Raw genomic sequence first — 13,879 nt, 5'->3', positions numbered from 1 at the left:
TGTAGAGAAAACTGTGAACAGTTAGCAAGTAGATTTGTCTGTGACTTTGAATAACTGAATGTATTCTCTTCTTAATGATAAATCAACATTCAGAGATCTGTAGTTTGTAGACAGTTAGAAGGCAAGAATAAAAAACAGATGTCCATGAAATTCATGTGGCTTATTAAAATTTTAGTCTAGAGACGGGGGTTTTCTTGCATAAAAAGTGACTAGTAGAAGCAAGTTCACATTACGTATATGTGGAGTTTCTATAATGGTTTATGCTTCTTTTGAAAATGTTTAGTTGTCCACAGATCAAAAAAGTTTGAAAAGCAGATTCATAAGAATACATAGTAACCAACTTTATGTTTGGAACTCAGTTCTGGTTTTTGTGCTTTTGATTTTACTTTAATGGATTTGTGGACAACTTGTCTAACAGAATTATATATAGAGAGAACATATATTTTTTTGTCCTTTGTGGATTTGTTGATGTATCTCAATTTTGAGCATCTTTTGGGCAGCATTTTTTCCCGTATTAGTTTCCAATTTTTCTATTTCTTGGATAAACTAATGTGGTGATGTAGAGGAGGGTAAAAGTTGCAATGTTGGTAGCTAAGGCTCTGAACTGGTGTTCATTTAGTTGTAAAAGCTTATGATATGGATGACAGGATGCAGCTATGTCCATTGCTTAGCATTGACCCATTTATCCATGGAACCCCAAAAGAAGTCTTCCTCCTCTGCTTGAGAAATAAACCTTGCAAATGGAAGAAGGACCTGAAAAAAAGGCTTTGCAGTAGGTGGCTGTAGCTGCTTGACTCATAAGCTAACAACTCTCTTTGGCCAAGTCACAAATGCCCCTCTTACCCCTTTTCCTTCCCTTTTTAGCCTTTTACCCCTGATCTATTCATTTCTCCATATGATTAAATTTCTCTGTTAATCTGAGGTTCGGATAACAAGTTAAACAAGTCCCCTTCCTTCATATGAACTGATATTGTGTCAGACAGAGTTGTCATTGTGCCTGATGGCAGACAATAGCTATTAGTGAGTATCTTTTCCAAAGGCTTGTGTAATCCCCCAATAATAGAAAAATACAATTTTTGAGAGTCTTCTGTGCATAGCAGTAAGTGTATTTTATGTTCAGATGATAAACCCTGTGTTGCTCAAATATGAAGTGATAAACTTCATTTGTTTTTGTGTTACTTTCAATTACATTTCTGTTCATGTGAAATCTGTACACAGTTTCAGATTGGCCCTAATTAGCATGATTTTTGGGGAGCCTTTTCTAATTTCTTTTCTTCTCCATCTCTTCCTCCTTCCAGTGCCCTCCAACAACAATAGGATTTCCTAGGAATACAGAAGCAATCAGTGGAGCATCTGATCATAGCACAGTCATGCAAAGACTAATATACCTCTGCCCATTCTCACAGTTAGCTTGAGAAAGTCTGAAGCTCGTTTACCTGCTTCCCCAAGAATATGGGTAGCAGGGATAAGGGTTCCAGCTCACAGACAATTGTAATTGTGGTTTTGCATGTAATTTTGCATATAATGCAACACACAACCCCAACTCCCAAAAAACCATAACCCCCACACCTAGACACCCACACCTAGACACCCACACCCAGTCTTCATCCAGGACAGTCCCACATGAGAGTGAAGGTGCATATCTCCAGTTCATCTTCAAGCTTTCCTGTGTAATCATGGCAGGGAAGAATATATCTTTTTAGCAAAGGCTGAAATTCTCATATAAATTCATGACTCAGGGACTTGTGATTTAAAAAAAAATAAAAATCAGCAAGTCATTTGTAGAAACTGGCAAAACTATGATCTGGAAATAACTGAAGGGCCTCTGAAATCACAATAACGTAAACTTTTTAAGCAAGGAAATGAATAAACGTCTTTCCAGTTTTTGTGCCCCACGTATGGTTTCTGTGTTTGCTCTTACTGAAATGATCAGCTGGGCAGATTTTCAAAATGGCCAACTGTTCTGAAAAAATACAAATACCTTTAGCAGTGTGTTAGGATCTTACTGCTAAACAAGCCTTTTCTGTAAACGATGGTTAGAGCATGAGGATTAGACAAAAATCAGCCTCATTAAGATGATCTATGTGCTATTCCCTCCAGTGCAGAAAAAGATTAGGGGGCTGCTTCATCACAGGGCAGCTAGTGTTGTAAAGTCACTGCATTAAAGGTGCTTACAATATCAGTTCAGCACTTACAACAGGGTTAAGAAACTTAACCTTGGATTAAAAAAAATTATTTACTTTTTTAAAAACTAGTGGTGTCTATTTTATCATAGAAGATGGATTTGTTTTGATTTTTAAAAAGGTATTTAATTTATAATTAAATTTGTTTACTTTTGGCTAGAGTTTCTAAGTGTTATATTGATACAGTCTTGTTTGGGATGGAGAACTTCAATATTCCTTTTTGCAATGACAGCACTGGACCTGAAAACTTGATGCTGTTTGTATTTGTGAAAACTACAGTTACATTTCGGTACTCTGCCTTTTTTTTCTTGAAATACATTGTAAGTGGGGCTGACAGTTAGAAATTCCAGTGCTCCTGGTGTATAGAAATAATTTTGTAAACTTTGCAAAGGATTTACTGACTCTTCAGTTGAGAATCAATGTGGTTAAATGTAGTTGGCAGAGCTTGGGATATGTTTGTAAGCAGGATATGTAGGCAAGAAATGTCACTGTAATGTAGCAGTTCAGCATTGCTGACTTGGTTACACTGCTGCACTGGGGTTGTTCTTCCCAATAACTTTTACCCTCAGGCATATACATGCCTCAGACACACATGTCATTTTCCAATACATTCATACCTATTTTCATTTAAACTGTCTATCACTTCAAGATATAAAACTTTGTTCGCCACCCCTAGATATATTACTATGTTGGCTGTGGTGATTTCTTTTTTTTGCACCTTGACCTTATGGTCCTGTGGAGAGCCTATGTTGCTGCTTGTCCTTCTTGTCTTACCCGTTTACTTCTTGTAGTAGACAACGTGTGTTTCTTCTCTGCTCTGTCACCTTCTCCATTAACTTGCTCATAGGATTTTTCACCCCTCATTCTTCATTGAATTGTTTCAAAACCAGGATTTTCTTTCTTTCCATTGTCCTACCCAATGCAACTTCATCTCGTTCCAGCAATATTGGTTTGGTGTGAAAAATTTCTCCAGCTGTTCTTTTTTCTCTTTGTCCATTAAATTAATTAATTCAGATGCTAGACAAATCATATCCTGGATCTAAGCGCCCCCATGCTGTTTTTTAATACAACTCTTGAGTCATAGTTTCTATTTTCTTACCATTAACCTATTTCTTCCAGTGCTGGTCAACTGAATGTAGCTCTTACCTTACCCACTATCATTCCTCTGTGTTTCTGAGACACCTTGCTTTTTCTCTGGCTGTCACCTCCATTGATTTTCTCCTTTGGTTCTCACTTCTTCCAAATCCTAAATGACACTGACCTTCTCTTCTACCCTCTGGATGTCTAATTCACACACAGTACTTGTATGTACTTTGTGCCCTTTGATAGAGCAGAAAACAATTTGTGATGGGAAACGTGGCATGAGAAACTAGACACATAGCAGAAGGCATAACACCATTTCCCATACAAATATGCTGTTCTTACAAAAGTCTTTCTCCTTGCCCTCAGAATTAGGTAGGAGAACACAGAAATATGATGAAATGCAGATTTTGAGGCAATGAAAAGATCTGGGAATGCTTTCATATTAATTTGCAATCAGCCGTGCAAAACTGTATTATTTACTGAGACAGAAGAATTCACAATCTGAGTAACCTTCTTGGGGGAACTTTGCAAGGCTAACCGAGGAAGTGGATGGGATGTGTGATTACGACTTGTTTAATAAAACGTCATCTTCTATTTTCAGTTTTACGGGAACCCTATACAGTCCGTGTGGAGGACCAGAAAGCCATGAGAGGCAATGTAGCAGTGTTCAAGTGCATTATCCCCTCCTCTGTGGAGGCATACATCACTGTTGTCTCATGGGAGAAAGACACAGTCTCGCTTGTCTCAGGTAGGCTGTTATGGCTTTCTTTTCCAATTGGCAATGGCAGCTATGGTTTCTGTTTTTTCCCCCCAAATGCCTGGTGTTTACTTTGAGTCAATTATAGCTGAATAATATGTCATCCTTCCAGTAACCTATTTCACATTAGCATTGCTGCATCCATATGACTCTGTGTGACATAAAGGTTTTAGACAGCCCTGCTTTTTCTAGCATGCTTGAGGGGAAATAACATGGTTTTTGTTTTATACCAGACATAAAACCAGCTTCCTGGTGCTGTGGCAATGGGTTCATGTTTTAACTTTGGTAAGGAGCTCCAATGTGCCAAAGAAATTTGAATGTCATAAAGGATGTGTTGGGTTGTAATTGTTTTTCAGTAGTAATGTTACTCATGGATTAGAAGAAATCCCAAGTCTAAATTTGTTTGGTTATGTTTAAATGAGGTACGTAATCAATATTTCTACTTTGATAACATTTTAATTTCAAGTATCTTCATAGATAACACTGGAGGCTTAAGCACATGGTAAACTGTGCTGTAAGCCGAACATACTGAAGTGAAACATTCTATTCTAAAACAGTTATATGCATTAATCTATTTACTGACAAAGTGAGGAAATGTGAGGCATTGTTCAGGAAGTACAGGGAATTCAGGCAAAGAATATCCAACTTTAAGGTATAAACATTGTAAGAAATTCATGGGAGAAAGTATATGTGGGAAAAATATTTTCAGTATAGTACATATCTAAATTATATATTACACAAAGTGCAGCTGTTGTTACACATACAAATGATTTATGTGTGCAGAAATTTGAAATATACTGTTCCAGGGCAATGCAGAATGGAAAAAAAAATAGTTTGAGTTAAATGTTGCTGCAGAGTATATTTAAGAATGTGTTTGTGTTTATGATCCTACAACGTCTGGAAATGTTTTTATATTTCTCAGTATATTAATAATCTTTCCTTTCTTACAAATGTGGCATTGATGGAAATACCTATGTTTCTATATGACTTATAGATTGTATTTATCTATGTGTTTTATTGATTCCTTACATAAGCTTGTTCTATTTTTTTAAAATATATTTCAAATAGCTTTCTAGGGATTTGGTAGATATTTAAGTACCATGCAATTGATGATCAGTTGTCCTATACTACTGGTGCACTGTTTAGCCTTGGTAAATGCACTTCATTGTTATGCTCTTGGATTTTGATATGGCTTTTTTTTTTTTGCCATTGAGCAACTGAAACTGAGTGTCTTTCCACGAAGAGGTCTGTAGTATCTGAGTTGTAAGACTCACCAACACTTCAGCCAATATAGTCAGGTGAGAGTTATATTTAAATATGCAAATAAGCTTTCCATTATTCTGTATATAATGATACAGAACTATGCTTAAGATTATCTAAACTATAATTAAGATTATTTTATGCAACAGTGGATGGAAGTGTTTACTTTGCTTCATCTTAAAATAGGCTACTACATGATGCACGTACATCTGTACGTGTGATTATTGGCTGGAGGAAAAGAATGTGTATACCTCCATGATTAACTGCCTTAATATTTTTTTAAGTCTATTCATTTTGTATTATAAGGAAACATGCATATTTTCTCTGTCAACATAGATTGCATCCTCTTGATCTGATTTTTTTGACTTGAGCATTAGTAGCTAGGACCTATGTGATATCTTTGAGTGGCTTAATCCCGCCCTTCACCCTGGAATCAGGAGTAGGACACACAGGTCTCTGTAACCCCTTCTTTAGGGAAGAAAGTGTGGCATTTCTGCAGACCATCATGGCTGCTATTTTAAGATAATTTCATTCTGATTAGTCTATATTGATTTTAACCCTAAACTTTTGTTCTAATAACAACAAAATGTGTAATAACATTTAACTGTAAGGACCTAAATTTAATCTTTTTTTTTTTCCTTAATTCAACTTCTGACTGTGGGTGACTGGGCTACAGTCATTAAAAATCTATTACAAATTTCAGCACTTAACAACCGGTTTCTAATTATCTCACAAGCCAACAGTTAGAAATCTAAATGGAAATAAACCATAATTCTTTAAAACTGATGCTATTAAAAATCTCAGTTTATCATATTGGATCGCATCACAGAAAAGACAGTTTCAGAGATGAAATCACAGGTTAGATTACAGGTCGATGCTATCTGTCATGCAAGGGCAAAAGTGAGTCAGGAAAACATTCCTCCGGTTTAACCACAATGATTGCAAGATTTGTTTGTTCATCATTTATACTCTTTAACTGCAGCTTAATAGTGAGAGCATTTAAAAACCAAAACCCACAAGTGTTTCATAAAACAATTGCCTTGAGTTTTACCCATAATCAATTTTTCAATAATTTGGCCATGAACTCAAATGGTAGATATTGATCAAGCCTGTCTTCTTAGAATGCCGGTGCTGATGAATAGGATGCAACACATAACATGACTATTGAGCTGTTTTCTACTAATGATCAATATTCTGAGGAAATGCATATGCTTGCTTATATAGCCCCTGCTAGCATGTTTTTTCCTGTGTGCTAGACCAGATTCATTGTTATACTTTTTATCTCAGCATTTAATATTAGAAAACATCAAGTTCTGATTTGTTTTGTTCTTGTTTCTTAACATAACTGATTTATTGGTTACTCATTAACATCAGCAAAAATGAGAGCCATCTTGAGGGGAAACCTTTACTGTGAAAGAGCAAGAATATAAAAGGATATACACTCACAGAGTGATGATTACCGTGGTTTGAGGTGGACAAGGGTTTTGTGGAAAAACTAGATAGTGTTTACTTGAAAAGAAAGACAAAGAAAAAAGAAAGAGGAAAAACATGAGAAGAACACTTTCACTGAGATGATATATCCGTTTCAAATAGAAGACAAGTAGCCCATGAAGCTTACATCTCACAGGAGGGAATGGGAGAGCCCCTATGACAGGAAGCAGGGCAGCTTTTCAGTGGGGAAGATCCATATGGAAGTGATCCAGCAGAGAAGCTTTTTTTTTTTTTTTTTTTTTTCCTGAAAGGCTTAAACCTCAATGCAGTACTTCCAAGTACAACTTAGAGTAAATATTTCATATACCTGTCTATCTGTAGTCCCATCCTGACTACTAGGATAGAGAGATCTGTAGATGAACCAGAATCCTTTATTTCAGCTGTTACTTACTGTTCTAGATATCAATTTTTTTTAATGTAAATTTAATATTTTAAAGAAAAAAGCAAAGTGTTTTTGCTTTTATAATGGTAAAAAAAAATCTAGCTTTTTAGAAAGAGTGTTTAAGAGCTTTATTCTTTGATTAAGACGGTGAGATTTTTTTGCTTCTGCAACAATCTAGTATCCTAGCCATATCTGCTTTTGTCTGTATGCTTAGTTCTCAGAGAGCACAGTGATGTCCATAGTAATCAAAGTGTGTAATAAATATGGCTGGGCTAAAGCATCTTCTGTTTCCTGGCTGCAATTTTATGTCATGCCTCCAGGTTATTGTAAAGTAATTGGGAGTTGAAACGTATTAAGACATATTGCCAGAGCGTTTCCAAGGGGTGTCCAGATAGGTCAGACTCCCTGTTCAATAAAGGAGAAGCTACCCATGCTTGGAGCCAGAAATACTGAATTCTATGAAGTCCATGTGCAAGGACAGCTGTGGATTGAAAAGGTTTGCATGTGCTTGTCTGTCTGTAAAGGGAACAGCAAAATAATTGGGGTTTTGCTCCTACACTTTGTCTTTCAATGTGACAGCAAATCTGGAGCCAAAAAGTTTTCTCAGGGTGTCCTTTAGGGGCCCAGGTAGTGGGAAAAAGATTTTTAAAGCAAGGTAAAAACAATTATTTGGATGAATCTATTCCGGGGAAAAGTAGAAAACCCCAACTTCCAACAACAAATACACAGAAATCTTTTCATACTGGAAAGATCCATTTTGAATAATAATTGTTAGATGAAGTATTCAGCCATCTCCACTAGATACAGCTGTGTTACAAACTCTCATGATAAACAAGGAGAGCAGCAGACCTCTGCAGTTGTCAATCTGCTACAAATGCATAAAGTGTATCTTATTTGCCCATCTGTGTCTTCTAGTAAAAGTCATCAAACTTTCCAGTGGTGTGTGTCTTGCCTAAGAATCTCTGAGATGCTGGCCAAATAGAAGGACCAACAGTAACTCTGAGAAGTCTTAAGGGGCTCACAAAGTGCAGATTACTGCTATGCCAAGCTCTACAGCTGTAACTTCAGGATCTCTTTTCTGAAAATCCCTCTTTTCTGAAGAATTGTATACTGTCAGTTGACTTGAAACTGAGTCTGAAATTCATTTGAATTATAATAAGTAATGTAATGATGTGTAGTTTTGTCTTGTATCAGTAACCAGCTCTTACGCATTTTCATTAGATGACACTAAACATAAAAGCTTAAATAATCCTAGAACATTGTATGACTGATAGCTGCATACGGCTTGCTCAAAGGTCAAGTTTCCTTTCCTCCTTACTGCTTTCCTTCACAAACCGTTCTCAAAGAGACTTTTGGAATCAGCTTTGTGTTGACCTTGTAACCATCGAAAACAGCCTAGGCCCTGCAGGACCAAAGAGTGCAGCAAAGTATGTTTTTATAACAGCAGCCATAAAACCAAGGAACAATAGTATAGAAAAGTGCCACAGTACAGATTGTGCTTCTGCTCCTCTTGAGCAGCTGCAAGGCAGAAGGGACACTAGTGCTTGCCTTGTAGTATTTCTTCACAGGCAGAACAGTGAAGCTGGACTAGAAGTGAAGGTAAAGACAAAATAGCTGCTGATTCTGCTCTGCCTAGGTGAAAGCAAAGAGCAGAGTCTGTTCATGGGTTAATTAGCCCCAGAGAGAGCAAAGGATGGTTGTGGTTATAGGGGAATGAGGGCAGAAAGGGATTATTAAAAATAAAGGTCAGTGTAAGGGATCAGCAGAGAGACAGAAAAGAGGAGAATGAAGAGCAGATGGAAACAAAGAGAAAGGCTGAAGAATTAAATTTGATCTGTCACTACACACCTTACTTCTGTTATGAATGCCTCCTATCCTGATGCTGATAACTATAAGGGACTTCGAGTTTTTCCATGTATCTGAACAGCTTAGTGCCAAGAGCAGGATCATGAATAGGTTCATGCCCTGACCTTTCTGAATTCCCATTTTCTTTTCTAGTGACATAACATGCAAGAATCTGATTTATACATAGAGTGTGACTGCTTAAAAAAGGTAGAAAAGGAGAGAGACAGGTAATAACGACTGTGCAAAATGGCATATTTAAATCTGCACCAAAAGAATAGCAGCTTTGAGGCAAAGGTGTGTAAGCATGAATGGAACGCAGTTCCCTGAAGGGCTGTGATTGACGTGCAGATGACTGCTGATGAGCCTTCCAGCCGGCATACTTTCCATCAGCCAGAAATTAGACACACTGGACCATGGCTTGAGAAGTGTCACTGATGTACAATGAACTACATTTGATGTAATGAATTGCATTATTTATTTACACGCAGTTCCTCAAGTCTTGTCTTTAAAAGGCTCAGGGGCTCTTGGATCTCTTTCTGCACAAAGGGCTTTTCTGAACTGCTGCGGTTGACAGTAAGCAGTCAATGTTTGCCAGTAGTTATCACGTGATGGCATCTAAAATACAGCACTGCAGTTTTCGTTTGTGCTGGTGTTTGGAGATTACAGCAGGTGTTCAGTTTGTACAGAGTGATCACTGTTTTTTTCAGCCATGAAGTTTGTACATAGTGGAGAAAAAAAAAAATCTCTTTTTATACAGAGTGGTTCTGTGTGCAGAGTCCCATGTTCAGAATTAGATTATTGCTGATCATCAGAGGGATTAAGTTTAGTCATTTGATTGAGGCTGTGTCTAGTAGAGATGAGCTATGATCTTTCTTGTTTTGGTTTGATGTCAGGGCTTAATCATAGTTTTCAACCAGTAAGCATTCAGCAGACACTTAACCTACACCACTGAATGCTCTAGATGCAATATTTTTTCTGGTTCTGGGTGAAGTAGGATGAAGAGTACACTTTTTTATGCTTAAATATTAGCAACATATATAAAATTAAAATATTCTGAATGTAAACTACCTTCTACGAGAAATATGTCAGTGAGATTTAATTCTGCTATTCAAAGTTGTGGTAGCACACAGAAAGTAAAGCAGTCAAACCCCTGTATCTGCTGAGCTTCCTTGACTCTGGAAAGCTAATGTGAGTAGTATTCAGCAATGCTCAAGTCAGACTGTAGGTTTGCTGTTACAGTAATGTGTTTTCTGAGCTTCTTGAAGACATGTAAAGTGCACTTGCCCACCTCTAAAGACAACACATTTCTTCCTCGTGTTCTCTTTCAACAAAGTTATTTTCCTAAGGGACCTAGGAAAAGGTCATTTACTACATTATTTAAGAAATGCCTAGTTATCTGCATTTTTTCTGAGAGCACTGTTCTTTTAAGAAGAGAATGTCATAATTCTAGAAAGTGGAGATGGTAAAAATTTAGCACTTCCTGCTTGTGCAAACATTTTTCAGACTCCCCTTTGACTCATTGTAAACTAAAATTGTAACTGAGCAAGGCAATGTACTTAACACTGTTCATTGGAGGACCTTTCCTCTGGCTACTCTGCAGCCTGTGCTCTGTGTTTGCTTCCTACTCTGTTACACTGGAGTATTTTGATCAGGTGAATCATTCTAAAATTATGGCTGTGGGATCAGTATGATTGGATGCAAGGATTTCAACGGCTTTGTGGGAGGCAGGTGTTTAGCGTGACTTGAAGGGATGAAGATGGAAAGCATCTGATCCACATGTCAAAGAATTACATTTTGAGAGCACGGAGGAAAGTGAGCGATACGATTGTAAGCAAAGGAGTGGTTTCTGATCATTTAATCAGCACAGGGAAGCATGCGTGCTAAACGTAGGTGTTAATATCAGAGAGACTGTTGTTTTCCTGTAGAGGGAACTTGCAGATTTTCCTCAGCGTGACTGGACGTTTTGGCTGCTCTGAGGGCATAGAACATCGGTGGCTGTTTGTGAGAGAGGGAGGAGAAAAATGTATTTGAGTGGGGTGTCTTGGTGCTTACAGTGCAGAAAGCCAAAATTTGCGCTGTCTCACTACACCCAGCAATTTTAATACTAATAGAGTTCACAAACGGTAGCAGTGCTTTTGGCATTTCAGTAATCAAGTGTGTCTAGGAGACAAGTGTAGCATAATTATTTTTCCCCCTCTGTTGCTGCTCTGTTTTGGATAGCCCTCCATTTCCATCATTTGGAAGGATCCTTTCCCGCTACTCACTTTAAAACCAAACAAAAAAAACCCCAATAACCCTCCAATCCCCTCTCTCTATTTTTTTTCTCAACCCTTTAATTTTTTTTTCCTCTTTGTACTTACACAATTAAAGTGCATGAAAAATGGATTGGATTCAGGCTCCCTTCAGAATTCCTGCTTGTGCTCTCATGAATTAAAGAGGGGGGGAGGGAGAGAGAGAGAGAGAGGGAGGTTGTACCTCTGCTTTCTGTGTTAAGGCTTCAAATATTTGTTTTGTTTTTAAATATATGCCTTTCTCTTTCTCTCTCTGTATCCATGAGTGTGTGTATACAGATACACACGCATATACATATATATACACATATATATATAGGCACCTATCATGCCTCTCTACGGGTGTGAGGGTCTGTTGCAGCATGCATAACATTATCCAATCTGATGCCCTAACTGTTCTGTTTTACCACCTTGTTACTGATGTTGCCAGTTATGAAGAGGTTTCTTTCAGCATGGTTGAATTCAGTGGCACAGTTAGTCTCTCACTGGAAATATGTGTGTCACATTATTTTCTCTCCAGATGTACTTGAAATTTCTCTCATTTTCCTGGGGTGAATCCCATTTTATCATCTGGCCAGCTTTTTCTAGCTCCCTCAGTTCCTGTAATATTAATTCTCTCTGGGGTTTGTAAAACCTTCCAATAAATATGGCCTGCATTTTAATTAACTTGATGTTTACCAGATCTTTATTAAAGGTGAAATAAGAGCAGACTGACTGCTAACCTTCACAGGTGTTCACTCAACATTTTTCCATTTTGTCTTTGCTCTTTGCTTGCAATTCTTCAGGCAGTTTTTGGTTCATATAATTTTTCTTGAATATTTGAAGCAATATTTTTTTTTTTATTGCTTTGGTTTGATATGCAGGATTTTTGGGGGTCTGATATGTAGACAGCAAGGCTCAGTGATATCAGATTTGGTATCAAAGGGCTAGGAGCAGGAACATACTTCGGTGAATCATTGTGCTGGTTTTAGGTCTAATTTTTTTAATTTATTTTCATTTTTCCTTTTTGAAATAGTGATTGTAGCATCATTTTCTTCCTTATAAGTCTGCTCTGCTAGGGGCTTGTGATCTTGTCACCTTCCTGAATGGCAGTGGATAAGTAGGTGACCACATTAAGCGCTGTATGCTTGAGGTTTCCCATCAAAACTCTGTCTAACCTGAGCAAACAGCCAATGAGCTTTGACAGTTTTGATATGAGGGGACAAAATTGATGCATGAGATTCATTATAATGAGTGTGGGCCTTACTACCCAGAATGCTTTATACCGTATAGCTTTTGCCTGTATACATGGTTTAACTGCACTCTGAGAGGGGTAGAATGTCAAAACTGCCACGAGCAGTGATTTTTTTTTTTTTTTTGTTATTTTTAATACATCAAGGAGATACCTACAGGTGACATCTGGAAGAAACAGGAACAGTATTTTCCAGTATTGTGTGATGTACCAGGTAACTGATTTAAACTAAAACATCGTTGTGGAGTACAGTGCTATCAAGCAGATAAACCTGCAGATTTTTAGGGCTGTAGATGGCCATACAGATGCTCATTTAGTTTGTCTTCCCTGTCGAGAGTCCAATTTGAATGGAAAGACTCATTAGAAGAAAGACTCATTAGAAAGAATTGGAAGTACCTGTCTGGTAGAGCTTTGTTTCATTTGCTGTGACGTCAGTGGTGTATCTCTGTTCCTTCACCTGGGTTGCTAAACTGTAAAGGCACATTTTAATAGTACGTGTTTTCTCTTCGGCAGAAGGTTACAATGAAGGCTAGGTGATCTTTTAGTTAGAATAAAGTGAATTTTTAAAACCTGTGATCTGGTAGGTGAGCTCAAGCTGTATAACTGCACTGGGGTGACACAGGGGCAGATGGTCTATCCTGCTGCAGAAAGGTGGTGGATGCAAAGGCTAAACATTTTTTGTTGTAAACAGTTGCTGTACCAAAAATGCCTTTGGTTTTGCTAGAAAACTTAAAGCTACTGAATTTCTGATAAAAGTGAGAGTACAGGAGAAGAAAGATTGAACTGTTTAGATGTTCTTTCCCACCATAAAAATTGCATTGTAATTGCAATTACAGGTATTTTTCACAGCAAAAATAACTTACCGGTTTGTTTGGTTTGAAATAAGCTCTGCACGTTTTTCTCATGCACTCGAACACTGTTGGTGTTGAATGTCTTGAAATGTTTACTGCAGGCCATGGAGACTGACGTGATGCCGTGATTTCAGCTGGTAGAGGAGTGTGATCCACACAGACCTGTCAACAAAAGCAGGTCAGCAGGATTGAGCAAGAAAAAAAAAAATCAATAAATCTTTGAATTAATCATGTAGCTGCCAGAGAGAATTATGGGTGCATGAAATGAAGGGTGTAGGTATATATCTACGGCAACTTATTCTTTCCTACCTCATTGTGTCCTGTCCTTTTCTACGCCTGCAAGTTTTCTTTCCTCTACAGCCATCTGAACAGCTCTGTGTTTATTCAGATACCGTCATGGAATACTCACCATTCATTTTAAAGTAACTAATTCAACATGGATCACAGAAATCCCTCTTACTTTTCTCTCCCCGCACTGCCAGTTTTCTCACTGACTGTTGTGAGC

General features: G+C 37.6%; 1 protein-coding gene across 1 annotated transcript in view; it reads left to right on the top strand.

Moving 5' to 3' along the window:
* The window catches only part of DSCAM (DS cell adhesion molecule), a 476,303-nt gene that overhangs the window by 74,992 nt on the left and 387,432 nt on the right, over nt 1–13,879 (top strand). Inside the window, exon 3 of the mRNA XM_087758597.1 lies at nt 3,868–4,014. Within this exon, the coding sequence (XP_087614723.1) occupies nt 3,868–4,014 (147 nt within the window). The remainder of the gene's footprint in view (nt 1–3,867; nt 4,015–13,879) is intronic.

The sequence above is a fragment of the Nipponia nippon genome, unplaced genomic scaffold (genome assembly GCF_047370975.1).
Source record: "Nipponia nippon isolate SJK-2023a ecotype South Korea unplaced genomic scaffold, ASM4737097v1 scaffold_2, whole genome shotgun sequence".
Lineage (NCBI taxonomy): Eukaryota > Metazoa > Chordata > Aves > Pelecaniformes > Threskiornithidae > Nipponia > Nipponia nippon.
This window is presented reverse-complemented; position numbering and strand designations above follow the sequence as displayed.